The 17,459-nt window shown below is 34.9% G+C and overlaps 1 protein-coding gene across 1 annotated transcript in view; it reads right to left on the bottom strand.

The window, feature by feature from the left end:
- CYLC1 (cylicin 1) overlaps positions 1-11,930 on the bottom strand; it is a 121,834-nt gene extending 109,904 nt beyond the window's left edge. The window contains exon 1 of the mRNA XM_025879549.1: positions 11,894-11,930. Coding sequence (XP_025735334.1) covers positions 11,894-11,910 — 17 coding nt within the window. The 5' untranslated portion in view covers positions 11,911-11,930. The remainder of the gene's footprint in view (positions 1-11,893) is intronic.
- Positions 11,931-17,459: the final 5,529 nt, after the last annotated feature.

The raw sequence follows: 17,459 nt of genomic DNA, 5'->3' as shown, positions 1-17,459 counted from the left end.
GTGATAAAGAAAATAATAAAACAGCAAGACCAAAAATAAGTCCTTATCTTACAGGAGAAGACACATTAAGCTAGCTGGAGATTTCTCAACAGAGATTTGGCAAGTCATAAGGGAGGGGCATGATATATTCAAAGTGCTGAATGGGGAAAATCTGCAACCAAACATAAACAAGTCTATCATTTAGAATAGAAAGAGGGGTGCCTGGGTGGCTCAGTCATTAAGTGTCTGCCTTCGGCTCAGGTCATGATCCCAGGGTCCTGGGATTGAGCCCCACATCAGGCTCCCTGCTCCATGGGAAACCTGCTTCTCCCTCTCCCACTCCCCCTGCTTGTGTTCCCTCTCTCGCTGTCTCTCTCTCTGTGTCAAATAAATAAATGAAATCTTAAAAAAAAAAGAATAGAAAGAAAGATAGTTTCCCAGAAAAACAAGAACTAAAGGAGTTTGTGATCACTAAACCAGCCCTGCAAGAAATATTAAAGGGTACTCTTGAAGAAAGAGAAAGACCAAAAGTGACAAAGACAAGAATGAGTCAGAGAAAATATCCAGAAACAATGACAAAACATGTAATTAAATGGCAATAAATACATATCTATCAATAATGGCTTTGAATATAAATGGACTAAACACTCCAATCAAAGGATATAAGGTGTCAGAATGGATGAACAAAACCCATTTATATAGTCTGCCTACAACAGACTCATATTAGACTTAAAGAAACCTACATACTGAAAGGGAGGGGATGGTGAAACATTTATTATGCAAATGGATGTCAAAAGAAAACCAGAGTAACAATACTTATATCAGCAACTAGACATTAAAACAAAGACTGTAACAAGAAATAAAGAAGGTCAGTATATCATAATAAAGAGGACAATCCAACAAGAAGAGATAACAATTGTAAATGTTTATGCATCCAAATATATGAAATAATTAATAACTAACATAAGGAAAATAATTGATAATAATACAATAATAGTAGAGGATTTTAACACCCCCCTTACGTCAATAGACAGATTATGTAAACAAAAAATCAACAAAAAAATGGCTTTGAATGACACAATGGACCAGATGGATTTCACAGATATAACCAGAACATTTCAAATATATGTAGGATAAACAACATGCTACTAAATAATGAATGGGTCAGCCAGGAAGTCATAGAAGAAATAAAAAAATAAAAGGAAACAAAGGAAAATGAAGACATGACATTCCAAAACTTTTGGAACGTAGCAAAAGTGGGCCTAAGAGGGAAGTACATGGCCTACCTCAGGAATCAAGAAATTTCTTAAATAAAAAACCTAACCTTACATCTAAGAGTGGTAGAAAAGAACAACAAACAAAGGCTAATACCAGCAGAAGGAAGTAAATGATGATTAGAGAAGAAATAAATGTTATAGAAACTAAAAAAAAAAAAACCCAATAGAACAGATCAATGAAACCAGAAGCTTCTTCCTTGAAAAAATTAATAAAATTGTTATACCTTTAGACAGACTTTTCAAAAAAACAGAAAGAAACCAAATAAATAAAATCACAGAGAGAAGAGAAACAACAATGAACACAACAGAAATACAAAAATTATAATGGAATATTATGAAAAACTATGCAAACAAATTTGAAAACCTGGAAGAAATGGATAAATTCCTAGAAACATATAAACTATCAAGACTGAAACAAGAAGAAAAAGAAAACTTGCAAAGACCAGTAAGCAGCAAAAAATTAATTCAGTAATCAAAAACTCCAAACATACAAAAAGTTCACAACCACATGGCTTCTATAGGCAAATTTTACCAAACATTTAAAGAACAGTTTCTAGTTATTCTTCTCAAACTATTCTAAAAAGTAGAAAAAGAATGAAAACTTCCAAAATCATTCTATGAAGCCAGGATTACCCCACTACCAAAACCTGAGAAAGACTCCACTAAAAAAGAGAACTACACGCCAATATCCCTGATGGACACATATGCAAAAATTCTCAATAAAATACTGGGAAAACAACTCCAATATTACATTAAAAAAAATCATTCACCACAATCAACAAGGATTTATTTGTGGTTTGCCGGTTTGTTTCAATATTCTCAAATCAGTCAACTTTATAAACCACATTAAAGACTGCCTGGGTGGCTCAGTTGGTTAAGCATCTGACTCTGGATTTCAGCTCACGTCATGATCTCAGGGTTGCGAGACTGAGCCCGGTGTTGGGCCCTGCACTCAGTACAGAGTATGCTTGAGAATCTCTCTCTCTCTCCCCCTCTGTCTCTCTGTTCCTCCCCTCTTTTCCCTCTCAAAAAAAATTAATAAAAGAAAGGATAAAAACCATACTACCTTTTCAATAGATGCTGAAAAAACATTCCACAAAGTATAACATTGATTCATAATAAAAGTCTTCAACAAAGTAGGTTTAGAAGGAACATACCTCTCATAATAAAAGTCATTTATGAAAAACCCACAGGCAATATCATCCTCAATGGGGAAAAACTGAGAGCTTTTCCTCTGTGGTCAAGAACAAGACAAGGATGTCCACTCTCACAACTGTTATTTAACATAGTAATGGAAGTCCTAACTACAGCAATTAGACAACAAAAAGAAATACAAGGCATATGAATCAGCAAGGGAGAAGTAAAACTTCCATTATTTGTAGATGGCATGATACTCTATATAAAAACCCAAAAGACTTCACCAAAGACTTTCTAGAAATGATACACAAATTCAGTACAGTCAGAGGATAAAAATCAGCATACAGAAATCTGCTGCATTTCTATATATGAATAATGAAGCAGAAGAAAGTTAAATTAAGGAATTAATCCCACTTGCAAATGCACCAAAATTGATAAGATACCTAGGAATAAACCTAATCAAAGAGATGAAAGACCTGTACCCTGAAAACTATAAAACACTGGTGAAAGAAATAGAAGATAATGCAAAGGAATGGAAAGACATTCCTTGCTCATGGATGGGAAGAACCAATATTCTTAAAATGTGTCTACTATCCAAAGCAATCTACACCTTTAATGCAATCCCTATCAAAATACCAACAGCATTTTTCACAGAGCTACAAAAATCTTAAAATTTGTATAGAACCACAAAAGGCCCTGAATAGCAAAACAAACTTGAAAATGAAAAGCAAAGCTGAAGGCAAAACAATTCCAGATTTCAAATTATATTACAAAGCTGTAGTGATCAATGCAGTATGGTATTGCCACAAAAATATACACATAGATCAATAGCACAGAATAGAAAACCCTGAAATAAACCCACAACTATATGGACAATTAATCTTCTACCAAGCAGGAAAGAATATCCAATGGGGAAAAGACATTCTCTTCAAAAACAGTGCTGGGTAAACTGGATAGCAACATGCAAAATAATGAAACTGCACACTTTCTTATACCATACACAAAAATAATTTCAAAATGCACCCCGATGTTTATAGCAGCAATGTCCACAATAGCCAAACTGTGGAAAGAGACAAGATGTCCATCGACAGATGAATGGATAAAGAAAATGTGGTATATATACACAATGGAATATTATGCAGCCATCAAAAGGAATGAGATCTTGCCATTTGCAATGATGTGGATGGAACTGGAGGGTGTTATGCTGAGCACAATAAGTCAATCAGAGAAAGATATGTATCATATGACCTCACTGATATGAGGAATTCTTAATCTCAGGAAACAAACTGAAGGTTGCTGGAGTGGTGGGGGTTGGGAGGGATAGGGTGGCTGGGTGATAGACATTGGGAGGGTATGTGCTATGGTGAGCACTGTGAATTGTGCAAGACTGTTGAATCACAGATCTGTACCTCTGAAACAAATAATACAATATATGTCAAAAAAAAAAAAAGAAGAAGATAGCAGGAGGGGAAGAATGAAGGGGGGAAATCGGAGGGGGAGACGAATCATGAGAGACAATGGACTCTGAAAAACAAACTAAGGGTTCTAGAGGGGAGGGGGGTGGGAGGATGGGTTAGCCTGGTGATGGGTATTAAAGAGGGCACGTTCTGCATGGAACACTGGGTTTTATATGCAAACAATGAATCATGGAACACTACATCAAAAACTAATGATGTAATTTATGGTGATTAACATAACAATACAAAATTTTAAAAAAGACAACTTTGGCATCAAAAACAAACAAACAAAAAAGATCTAAATATGAGACTTGAAACCATCAAAATCCTGGAAGAGAACACCAGCAGTAACCTCTTTGACATCAGCCACAGCAACTTCTTACTACATATGTCTCCTGAGGGAAGGGAAACAAAAGCAAAAATAAAGTGTTGGGACTTCATCAAACTGAAAAGCTTCTACACAGCGAAGGAAACAATCAACAAAACTAAAAGGCAACTATGGGATGGGAGAAGATAGTTGCAAATTACGTATCTTTTTTAAATTCAAATTAAACTTAGTTATCATATGTTGTATTATTAGTTTCAGAGGTAGAATTTAGTGATTAATCAGTTGCATATAACCCCTAGTGCTCACTACATCAAGTGTCCTCCTTAATGTCTATCACCCAGTTACCAAATCCTTTCACCCACCTTCCCTCCAGCAACCCTCAGTTTGTTTCCTATAGTTAAGAGTCTCTTATGATTATCTGATAAAGGATTAGTATCCAAAATATATAAAGAACTTATAAAACTTAACACCCCAAAAATGAATAACCTAATTCAAAAAGGAGCAGAAAACTCGAATAGACATTTTACCAAGGAAGACATACACATGGTCAAAAGATACATGAAAAGATGTCAACATCACTCATCATTAGGGAAATACAAATCAAAACTCTAATGAGATATCACCGCACACCTACCAGAATGGTTTAAATCAATAACACAAGAAACAAGTTTTGACAAAGATGTGAGAAAGGAGAATTCTCTTACATTGTTGGTGGGAAAGCAAAAAGGTGCAGCCCCTCTAAAAACACTATGGAGGTTCCCCAAAAGTTAAAAATAAAACTACCCTATGATCCAGCAATTGCACTACTAGGTATTTACCCAAGAATAGAAAAAACTAATTCAAAGGGATTGAAGCGCCCCTATGTTTATAGCAGCATTATGTACAATAGCCAAATTATGAAAGCAGTGTAAGTGCCCATTGATATATGAATGAATAAAGAAGTTTCATATATATAATGGAATCTTATTCAGCCATAAAAAAGAATGAAATCTTGCCATTACAATGATGTGGATGGAGCTAGAGAGTAATATGCTAAGCAAAATAAGTCAGTCAGAGAAAGACAAATACTATAAGATATCACTCATATGTGGAAGTTAAGAAATAAAACAAATGAGGGCCTCTGGGTGGCTCAGTCATTAAGCATCTGCTTTTGGCTCAGGTCATGATCCCAGGGTCCTGGGATTGAGCCCCACATCAGGCTCCCTGCTCCACGGGAAGCTTGCTTCTCCCTCTCCTGCTCCCCCTGCTTGTGTTCCCTCTCTCGCTGTGTCTCTCTCTGTCAAATAAATAAATAAAATCTTAAAAAAAAGAAATAAAACAAATGAGCAAAGGAAAAAAGAGATAGGCAAACCAAGAAACATACTCTTAATTGCAGACAAAAAACTAATGATTACCAGATCAGAGTTGAGCAAGGAGAAGGATTAAATAGGTGATAGGGATTAAGGAGGGCAGTTTTTGGGATGAGCACCAGGTGTTACAAAAATGTAAGTGTTGAATCAGTAAATTTTAAACCTGAAATTAATATCACACTGTATGTTAACTAACTGGAATTTAAATAAAAATAAAATAAATAAAATAAAAGTAAACAGTGTAATTCAGAATACTTAAAAACCATAAAATTCTTGGGCGCCTGGGTGGCTCAGTTGGTTAAGCGACTGCCTTCGGCTCAGGTCATGATCCTGGAGTCCCTGGATCGAGTCCCGCATCGGGCTCCCTGCTGAGCAGGGAGTCTGCTTCTCCCTCTGACCCTCCCCCCATCTCATGTGCTTTCTCTCTCATTCTCTCTGTCTCTCAAATAAATAAATAAAAAATCTTTAAAAAAAACCCATAAAATTCTTACAAATATATTTAACCAAGGAAATTAAATATTTATACATTGAAAATATTCAGACACTGATGAAAAGAAATGAAGACACAAATAACTGGACAAATATCCCAAGTTCATGGATCAGTAGAATAATATTGTTAAAATGCCAATACTACCAAATCCATCTATAGATTAAATGCAATCCTGATCAAAATTCCAATAGGATTTTTCCACAGAAATAGAACCAACAATCCTAAAATTTGTATGAAGCACAGAAGACTATGAAGAGCCAAAACAGTCCTGAAAAAGAGGGATAATGCTGGAGATATTACTACCTGATTGCAAACTAGAGTACAAAGGTATGGTAATTAAAACAGTATGGTATTGGAATAAAAACAGGAACATAGACCAATGGAATGTAATGAAGAACAGAGAAATAAACCCATGCATATGTAATCAATTAATTCTTTTTTTTAAAGATTTTATTTATTTATTTGAGAGAGAGAATGAGAGATAGAGAGCACGAGAGGGAAGAGGGTCAGAGGGAGAAGCAGACTCCCTGCTGAGCAGGGAGCCCGATGTGGGACTCGATCCCGGGACTCCAGGATCATGACCTGAGCCGAAGGCAGTCGCTTAATCAACTGAGCCACCCAGGCGCCCTAATCAATTAATTCTTTATGAGGGCACCAATGGATCATCTCTTCAAAATGGTTCTGGGAAAAGTAGATATCCACATGCAAAGGAATAAAAGAGGAACCCTATCTCACACAAATCACAAAAATTAACTTGAAATGGGGGAGCGCCTGTCTGGCTCAGTCATTAGGCGTCTGCTTTTGGCCCAGGTCGTGGTCCCAGGGTCCTGGAATCGAGCCCCACATCAGGCTCCCTGGTCGGTGGGAAGCCTACTTCTCCCTCTGCCACTCACCCTGCTTGTGTTCCCTCTCTTGCTGTGTCTCTCTCTGTCAAATAAGTAAATAAAATCTTTAAAAAAATTAAACTGAAATGGGATAAAAACTTAAACATAAGATCTGAAACTTTTCAACTCATAGAAGAAAACAGGAAGAAAGATCTTTGATATGCCCTTGACATTGATATTTTTGGATATGCCACCAAAAGTTCAGGCAACAAAAGGAAATAAAATCTGTAGGACTATATAAAACTTATCTTCTGCATAGCAAATGAACAATTGATAATATTGAAAAGCAGCATTTTGAAAGGGAGAAAATATTTGCAAGCCAATTATCTGATGAGGTTTTAATATCCATAATATTTAGGTAACTTACACAACTCAATATTAAAATAGTAAATTGATCAAAAAATAGACAAATTACCTGAATAGATATTTTTCAAAGAAGACATACAAATGGTCAACAGGTATATAGGATGCACCAAATGTATAAGCAAAAAACAAAAATAAAATGAAACTACATCACACTGAAAGCTTCTGTACATCAAAAGGAAAAAATAATTGAAATGAAAAGGCAGCATATGGAATGGGACAAAATATTTGGAAACCATCTATTGATAAGAGGTTAATATCTAAAATATATGAGGAAGTCGGGTGCCTGGGTGGCTTAGTTGGTTAAGCGACTGCCTTCGGCTCAGGTCATGATCCTGGAGTCCTGGGATCGAGTCCCGCATCAGGGTCCCTGCTCAGCAGGGAGTCTGCTTCTCCCTCTGACCCTCTTCCCTCTCGTGCTCTCTATCTCTCATTCTCTCTCTCTCAAATAAATAAATAAAATCTTAAAAAATAAATAAAATAAAATAAAATAAAATATATGAGGAACTCATGAAACTCAATAGAAAAAAATAATCAAGGTGAGGTGAGGCTGTGAAGAAAAGGGAAACTTTGTGCACTCTAGACACAAATGTAAATTGGTACACTCACTATGGACAACAGGATGAGGTTCTTCAATAATTAAAAATAGGTGGAGCACCTGGTTGGCTCAGTTGATTTAGCACCTTCAGCTCAGTTCATGATCCCAAGGTCCTGGGATCGAGTCTCACATCGGGCTCCCTGCTCAGGGGGAGCTTGCTTCTCCCTCTTCTCCCTGCCTGTGTTCTTTCTCTCATCTCTCTCTCTTTCAAAAAATAAAATAAATAAAAAATCTTTAAAAAATAATATTAAAAATAGAACTACCATATGATACAGGAACCCCACTTCCGGGTATATATCCAAAGGACATCAAATCACTTTATCAAAGATGATAGATGATAGATAGATAAATAGATAGATGATAGATAGATTAGATATATAGATATAGATGATATAGATATATATTTCAGCCATGAGAAAGGAGGAAGTCCTGCCATTTATGACAATAGAGATGGACCTTGAGGGTATTATTTTAAGTAAAATAAATTAGAAAGACAATACTGTATGATCTCATATGTAGATTGTAAAAAGGCTGAACTTATAGAAACTGTACAGTGGTGATTGCCTGGCACTGGGTGAGGGGAAATGCAGAGATGTTGTTCAAATGGTACAAACTTCCAGTTATAAGATGAATATGTAGTGGGGATCTAATGTACAGTGCAGTGACTATAGTTAACAATGCTGTATTATATACTTGAAATTTGGTAAGAGAGTAGACCTCAAATATTCTCACCACAAAAAAAGAAATGGTAATTATATGATGTATGGAGGTATTAACTAAACCTAACATGGTCATAATTTTGCAATGCATATGAGCATCAAATCATCACACTGTACACTTCAAACATACACAATTATATGTCAGTTATGTTTCAAGAAAGCCAAAGTAAAAAGATAAAAAAAATGAGGTTACAGAAGATAAGTTAATTATAGGAGCCATATCCTTAAGTAGCGAAGAAAATCCAGTGCCCAGTGTTGTGAGTTGAATTGTGTTACCCATAAAGATACATTCAAGTCCTATCATTTGGTACCTGTGAAATTGACCTTATTTGGAAACAGGGTCTTTGCAGATGTAATATAGTTTAGATGAGGTCATACTGGATTAGGATGGGCTCTCATACAATGACTGGTGTTCTTATGAGAAGAAGGAAATTTGGACACAGACACAGACAGGGAGAGTGTGCCATGTGATGATGGAGGCAGAGATCGGGGTGATGTATCTACTATCCAAGGAATGCCAGTGATGGCCAGAAACTGCCAGAAGCTAGGAGAGTCATGGGACAGATTCTTCCTCAGAGCCTCAAGGAGCCCATACTTCTGAGATCTTGATTTTGGTCTTTTAGGTCCCAGAAATGTGAGACAATAAACCTCTAATGTTTTAAGCTAGCTAGTTTGTGGTAATTTGTTTCAGCAGCCCTAGGAAACTAATACACCTTAAGTTATATTTAGATATGATCAAGAATAGGGTATCTACTCCATTAGGAGGAAGGAAGAAAAAAAGGTAGTAAAGATACATATAGACTAGGATATTTAGTTGTGGCAATGGTGAAAATTTCCCCTTTTTGTCTCTATTAACCAAGAGTGGGGTGGAAAAATCTATTGTAAATTTAAGAGAAAAAAATGTAAGAAATAGTCATCTTAAAGGAGAAATTTAAACAGATGAGAAAACTTTAATACCATTGCTGGATATCATTAATGACCCACTTGCAGTTTGACATTATAAATTAAATTGAAGCTAGTTGTTATGGTTACATGGTTTTCCTCAACCATATTCAGCTTGCAAAGGTACTACTGAGGAGTAATGGGGGAGATGGATTTATCTAAAATTAGGGTTTTGTCGAAGAAATGTCAAAAGGAGAGTGGGTAAAGGGGATTGAAGATGTATGCCGGAAATTATTTGTATTGGTTCACCATGAACTTATAAGAACATAAGATAAGGGGCACCTGGGTGGCTCAGTCATTAAGTGTCTGCCTTTGGCTCAGGTCATGATCCCAGGGTCCTGGGATCGAGCCCCACATTGGGCTCCCTGCTCAGTGGGGAGTCTGCTTCTCCCTCTCCCACTCCCCCTGCTTGTGTTCCCTCTCTTGCTGTGTCTCCCTCTGTCAAATAAATAAACAAAATCTTAAAAAAAAACATAAGATAGGTAAGGATCTATAAAGGGTAAGAATATAAGTAAAGCCATGGGGAAAGGACTAATGGGCAATAGTTCGAAGGTGCTAAAATCAATAGTAGGTCTTATTGGGGTAGAAGAACTGTTGGAATGTGGGTATTAGATGTACCTGAAACAGTGGTTGGAAAATGAAATGTTTGAAATTAAGATTTTGGAGGGATATGAATAGGAGTGAGCCACTGAGATAAGATGGAAGGCAAGATAATTTGAGAAAATAAAGTCAAATAATTGAGATGTTGGGGTATGAGAATGATTATCTACATCTTAAAATTACCAGGGATTAAGGCAAGAGGGAATGGCAGTGGGCCAGACAGAAAACCATGCAAAATAAAGGGAATGACCTGGGAGTTACTAGATGAATATAGCAAGGAAAGGTAGCAGATGATATAATCTGATGACATGAGATTCAAAGCTGGCTATTTTTAGGGAGTAAGGATGTAGAATGAGTTTGAAATGCCATTGAGGAACCAAGCATACATCTACTGCACCTCTGGATCCAGTGGTAGGAAGGGACATGGAAAGGAAAATATCTCCTACTCAAGAGGGCCTCACGAAAAGGAGTGTATTTGAGAAAGCCAAGTTTCAGAGAGCAAGAAAGTGGAGATATTCAGATAAGAGGCAGAGGGGGATGTAGAAGATTTTGCTGATGACAGTGTGTTTCAGAGATAATACCCAATGGTGATGTAATCCTGAAGCCTTTATGATGTAAGAGGAAAGATGAGATGTAGACAGAACCAAACTAGAAATATCTTTCTAAAAGCACTAGTAGCTCAATTTTAATTTCTAGATCAAATCATTCTTTTTCTTTCTTTCACAGTGTATTGAAATTTCTGATTTTAAAAGTAATGCATACTCATTGAAAAACATCCAAACATCACAAAAATGTGTCATTGAAAAAGGAAATAGCCTTTAGATTTTTTTTTAGAATTTGAATTTCTGAGTCAAAGATTTTCTAAATTTTCTTCTCATAAATGAGGTTGTACACCTTTTCATATGTTTACTGACCATTCACATTTCTTTTACTATAAAATACCTGTTTATAACTTTCAACTGTTTTTATGTCACCTTAAGTATATCTTTCTTATTGATTTTTATCTGCTTTTTATATTAGATTGTACCATAAGAAATTTCCATTTTTGTAGGTAAAAATTGGTTGAATACTGATAATCTCTTATGGTTCAGCTAATACACATGGCTATTAGCTGGTGGCTCCAAATCAATATGGTCTATATTATCCTAATTTTTGTATTATTTCAGCAATATTCTTTTAGAGGTGATCAACTTTTAAAGACCAACACTGAAAGATGTGGCCACTAAAGCCTGCAGAAATACTATTGTTTAATTCCATGTTAATAATATTCATCATCTGCTTAATGACTCCTTTTAAAAGTCAACTCACTATACATTCTTTTATTGGATACAACACTAAATCTTCCTTTTTATCAGAGAAAAGGATGGTCTAATTTTCCTTTTACATAAAATTAAATATATCAAAGTTTTATAATAAAGTCTTACTACACTGTATCCTGCTTTACATTTTAAGTGCCTTCATACATATTAATTACTTCCCTTCTCCTTAAAATAAGATATGATTATAAGCACACATGCACACACACACACACACACACACACACACTGGTTAAGACTACGCAACTATTTCATGAAAAACCTTGAAGTAGTTAAATCTCAAAGCAAAACACCCAAGATATTGCTGAAAATTTCATATCTCTGTTTAAAATTTTAATCTACAAATAAAATTAACATGAGAGAAACATTATTTACATTTAAAAATATAAATATGTTGCTAAGTTGAGCATGTTAGTCATTAAAAATACTAAAAAGTATTAAATGAAATACTTACAATCTTGGAAGAGACATTTCCCCTGCCTCTATGTTGCCAGGACTTTAGCATTGTAAATTCAGTGGTAATGTTGAGTGATGACATCATAAAGACACTGTGAATAACAGGAAGTTGAAAGGAAAAGACAGACTAATTATATTTTACAATGTATAGATGCTTTTGAAATCCATTCTAAAATTGTAGCTGTGTTTACACACAATATTTTACAGCTTGAACTGAGAGAATTAGTCATTTTTTTCATTGACTGAACCTATTTGGTTGTTTAATAAATATCTAATTATTTGATATCAGACTATTTTAACACTAGTTTTGAGCATGGATGTATATGTGTGCATGAAAAGTCTATAGGGACTGAAAGGAAAATAAAAGAATATAAACACTCCTCTATAAAGAGCAACTTTAATCCTGTACATTTCCTTCACATTCAGATTTCTCCCCCTAAAAACTGTATATATGCTCACAGTAATATTTTTTCAAAAAAACTTGAATATAATTTTTTTAGATGTGTAAATTACACAAAGGTACAATGCCTATTAAAATTGTACCAAAATGTCTTTAAAATGTTTTATATCTCCCAAACCTAAAAACAACTATTGTTATATATAGAGTTTTGTTAAAACCAGTTATCAAATTCTACTTGGTAGGAAATTTGCAAATATGAGCTTTTTGTTATATAAAATGGAAACTCAATTCCCTAGGTAAGGATATGTACTGGAAAAAAAATTGTCTCTTATGTATTCAGATAAAAAAAGTGAGCATCTTCTTGGCCCCAGCATGAGAAGTAATTCATTAGTTATTCTCATTTTCACCACTTTTTGTCATTAATTTTTTATTTATTTTTGAAAGTGTATATTTCTTATGTAATACTCTATTTCATTTTTAGGAAATAAAAGGAAAATGTGATCCAAAACGCTAAGTTAATTTTCACTTGAATAGTGCTATGCAGTCTCAGAATCGTTTCATTAGCCAAAATGAGCTTAAAAGCCCATCAAACATATTGACTTTTGAAGCAAAGTAATACAAAGCCACTCGATTTGTAAGCCAAGAATGGACCACAATCAGTAAAGCAATAAAAGTAACACTAACTATGTGTAAAGAGCCTTGAAAAATGTTCCTACCCTGAGGCCCAGTAATTCTACTTCTAGAAATGCAACCTAACTAACTTATTATTTCAGCACAAAGATGTTTACTATAGTTTTACATAAAATTTAAAAATTTGGAAACATTCTAGATGTCTAAGATTAGGGAATAGTTTTAACAAATCTCTATATTACAGTTCCATGAAGGTAGGAATCATGTTTGTTTTGTTCATCAATATATCCCTAGCATTTGCATGGAAAAAAAAAAGGAACATAGAACTATACATACATTTTTATATCTACTATATAAATCAAATGTATTTATTGTGAAAAGAAAGACAGTTAAACATACCAAAATGCTAAAAGTAGGATATGGATAATTTTATTTTCTGCATATCATGTTTTACACTTAAAGCTTCCTACAAAATATGTATATATTGATAAGCAAAAATGCAATAATAAAAATATATGTAAAGCATTGCAAGTACAAATAGAAATAATATATGGGACATTTATATTCTTGGATTATTGGGGCTGATAAGAAAATAAGCATTACTTTTGAAAGACTGTTGAGAAGGGTGCCTGGGTGGCTCAGTCTGTAGGGCTCCCAACTCTTGGATTTGGCTGGGTTGATTCATGGGATCGAGCCCCCATCAGCCTCTGCACTCAGTGGGAGTCTGATTGAAGATTCTCTCCCTCTGCCCTCCCCTTACTTTTGTGCTCTCTCTCTTTCATTCTCTCTCTAAATAAATCTTTAAAAAAAAAAGACTGTTGAGGAGACAAAGCCAATTAACAAAAAAATCTTGATTAATGACTGCTTTTTTTTAGCTTACTTGTTAAATTAATTAAAATAGTCAAATTGACATATAAATACAGCTTCAGTGGATTAAAAATTATGGTCAAAATTTCCAAGAGTCATTTAAGGAAAATTAACTAATATCTATGAAGATATAAAGCTATAAAGTATAAATGGCTTATTTTAACTCTTGTGAACAGTGTGCTTAGAGTTTTGATTTTTATTTGTACATATTACTATTGATTTGAAGTTTTAATCTTAAGGAAGAAAATTAGTGGCAAGAAGAACCAGAGAAGGGCCTTGTTGTAAGCACTAGGAAAGGTCTGGGGCTCAAGTAGAGTACATGACCTGTACAAACCCCAACCAAGGCAAAACTGAGGCAGGACTGAGGCTGGTTGTCTCCTTCTCTCTTTCTCTTTTGTCACATGGGTTTCCTTTTTTTTCCCACCTCAGATTTTTCCCAGATTGTTTTAAAAATGAGATATACAGGAGGGAAGAATGAAAGCATATGCACATCTACAATGAGATTTGGCTTGGGTCCTGGACTTCTTTCCAAGAATGACCTTGAGCTTTGAAGAAGAAAAAATATTTTCTTTTTTTTCAGTCACCAATTTTAGTCTTTAACAACATTCACACACAGACTAGCAGGAGATCACACCATAAATTAAATCTGAAGCCCCCCTACCATTTTCTCCCCTATCTGGCCCTCCCTGCCACTCTCTATTTTTTTCTGTAGCACTTATTACATTCTGTATAACTTATTTGTTTATTGTTTATCATCCACCACTAGAATATAAAGCCCATGGGGGCAGGAATTTTTGTTTTATTTACTGATGTATCTCCAGTGCCTGAAATAGTGCCTGGCAAATAGATGACACTGACATTTTTATTGAATGAACAAATAAAAGCTATAATTTTTTTATTATATAAGGAAATGTTGGCTATCTCAGGTATTTTCTTTAACTAAGGAAGCATCATTAATGTCTGTAGCCACTGAAAAGCTAAGATTGAAATGATCAAAACAATGCCATCTAATAGTAACAGGACTAAATTGGCCATTTATTTTGAGTCAAAATTTATGACTATGTTGCATTTTCATTTTGCACTGGTTCCCTGCTGGTCCTGGTGGTAAGGGTGGAAGTGTTCTGAAGGGATATGCTTGGGAATAAATACATATTAAATTGGAATTCAGGAAACCAGTGTTCAGATGTTGACTTTGGCACTAATCATATGGCCCTGGATAAGCTAACTAAATTTTCCTTGGTGTCTCAATCTGTAATAGGGATAGATAAGATAGTTTGTTCACCTGGGAAGACACAGACGGTTAAAGATCTAGGAGGGTAGTAATCAAGTGATCCAGAGAGCCATATTCCACATTTCAAAAACTGAGATAGGTAGCATTCTGTGTTAATATATTTTATGTAAAACAATATGAATGTTTTTGCATGTAATATATTGACCCAGTAAGGTAATACCACTATTTCATACTGATCAGACACTCTGATTGGCAATCATATGTAATAAGAATAATTGTTAATAATAGAAAGTTATGGAATTCAGCATTTGAGATAAAAAATAAAATCTAAAGTGGCCCTTCTACCCCTATTCCTACCATTACCTAGGAAGTTCTTGTATGTTAAAAGGAGTCTGGTATCTCCATCTAGTTAGAATAGTGGTTCTCAAATCTTAAACTTCAATCATTTATGAGGACACTCTCAAATTATGATCAATAGATAATATAAATGATTGTAACAAGTGAGGATGCACACTTCAAGTCTTGTCAAAAGGGACCTTGAAGTGAGTGAATCATCTGATATTGAGTGGAATAAACTTTGCAGCAAATTAAAAGGGGCAAATTGAGATATCAAATTTGAACCAACAATCTTGTATTTCCTGGAACATGCAACACAAGCCCTACATGAAGGTAAGGCTATTTCTGTTTTTTTGCTGTAGTTGTTAATAATTTAAACTCCATGCTTAGCAGAGTGCTACTTCAAGTAAGTACTCAACAAATATTTTTTTAATGGATAAATATGTAAGAGAATGTACGATTAGGAAAGAGTTGTAGTTAGGTAGAGTTAAAGGGCTGACATGCAACAATTTAAATAGTACAAAAGTGGATATTTTATAGATTGTGAGTGACATTCAGTATTAGATTAGTTATTTGCAATTATTGTGGCCTTGTATAGCTTTAGTTAGAATCTTTTATTTGAAACGTGCTCAGAAATCCTCATTTTTAGATGTGAGAGTGATCTGGCTGTGACATCTGTCACCCCACTGATCACCAGGATTGATTCAACTGATCTGTCTGGCTAGGCAGGTGTTCCGTTCCTTCCTCACCACTCCATGTGCATCCCTCTGGAAGCTGCACATTAGGTCAAAAAAGATGACCTTCCCTAATAGAGGAGGACCATTCTTTGCTGCAGGGTGTGAGAATAGCTGTGCTCCCCTGCTATAACCTCCAAACAAGCTCTCAAGGTCCATTTGTAGGACAACGTAAGGTAGTTAAGCTTCCAAAATTCCAGACACATCCAAATGAGGTGCCTCATGTGGCAGTCTGCCTTTCTTAAAAACAGAACAAAACAAAATCTTACTTTCAAATGTGTGCTATAAACACATGTACACACACAATTGTGAATCATAGAATCAGAATAACTTGTCTTTCAAAAAAGGAAATTTTTTAAAACTTGAGAGAACACAACTAAATGTTCTATTTATATGTAAGACCAATAACAACTAAATGGTGGCTATATTTTGAGAAGATAATTGAAGATCAGTGACAGAGTTTGTTAGATATTTATTTTGATTGTTCAGATAAAAAAATAAAAAGGCAAATGAATCAGAGGATTGGAGTGACAACACCAATGCACTGCCCTTTTTGTTTTTCTTTATAAAGATAAATACTACACATGGAACTCCCATGTTTCAGTAAGTGAACATGTGGATCCAATCTATTTCTCCAATCTCTTTGTGCCATTTCCCTCATATTCCTGATACCCATGTTTACTGAAAGATGTTGTGATAGACCTTATTGATTGTCTTTCTTAGCTGTTATCACCATAGAAGTTAGGAATTCTATGTACATACTTTCCAAGACTTTTCTTGTAGGTAGTAGTGGTCAGCTGACCTAGACTGGGCCAATGATAAATAAAAATACTTACAAGAGATGTCTGGGATTTTCTATTGTGATACAGCCCTATTTCATTCCTTATATCATGGCGTGATGCTTGAAAGTGCAGCAGCTATCTTGCAAATATGAGAGGACATATTAACAACACAAAAGATAACTCAGCAGAAAGACCATGGTAACTTGGGTTTCAATAACATTTTTAAGCCACTAGTTTAACTATGAAAACATTTTCAAAAATCTTAAGAAAACAATAATATCTTTATGGTTTATGCTGCTGTTAATAAGGTTTTCTGTTACTTTTTCCAGAGAGTAATAACTGATCCAACCTTCTAAGCCACTTTATAACTTTGTGTCTCTTCCCTCATCTAAAATAGTCTTCTCCCTGTTTTCATACCATTTTTCATAAAGAACCAGGTTGACTGTTATTTGTTCTGTGAAAACTTTATCATTCAGAGTTAATTGCTTGCTAGGCACAGTTGGTCATTAACTCAAAAAGTAATTATTGACATATGGTTTCACTCATATATGGAACATAAGGAATAGCACAGAGGACAACAGGGG

The sequence above is a fragment of the Callorhinus ursinus genome, unplaced genomic scaffold (genome assembly GCF_003265705.2).
Source record: "Callorhinus ursinus isolate GAN/ISIS: 27379988/994484 unplaced genomic scaffold, GSC_fseal_2.0 scaffold40, whole genome shotgun sequence".
In the NCBI taxonomy this organism is placed as follows: Eukaryota; Metazoa; Chordata; class Mammalia; order Carnivora; family Otariidae; genus Callorhinus; species Callorhinus ursinus.
This window is presented reverse-complemented; position numbering and strand designations above follow the sequence as displayed.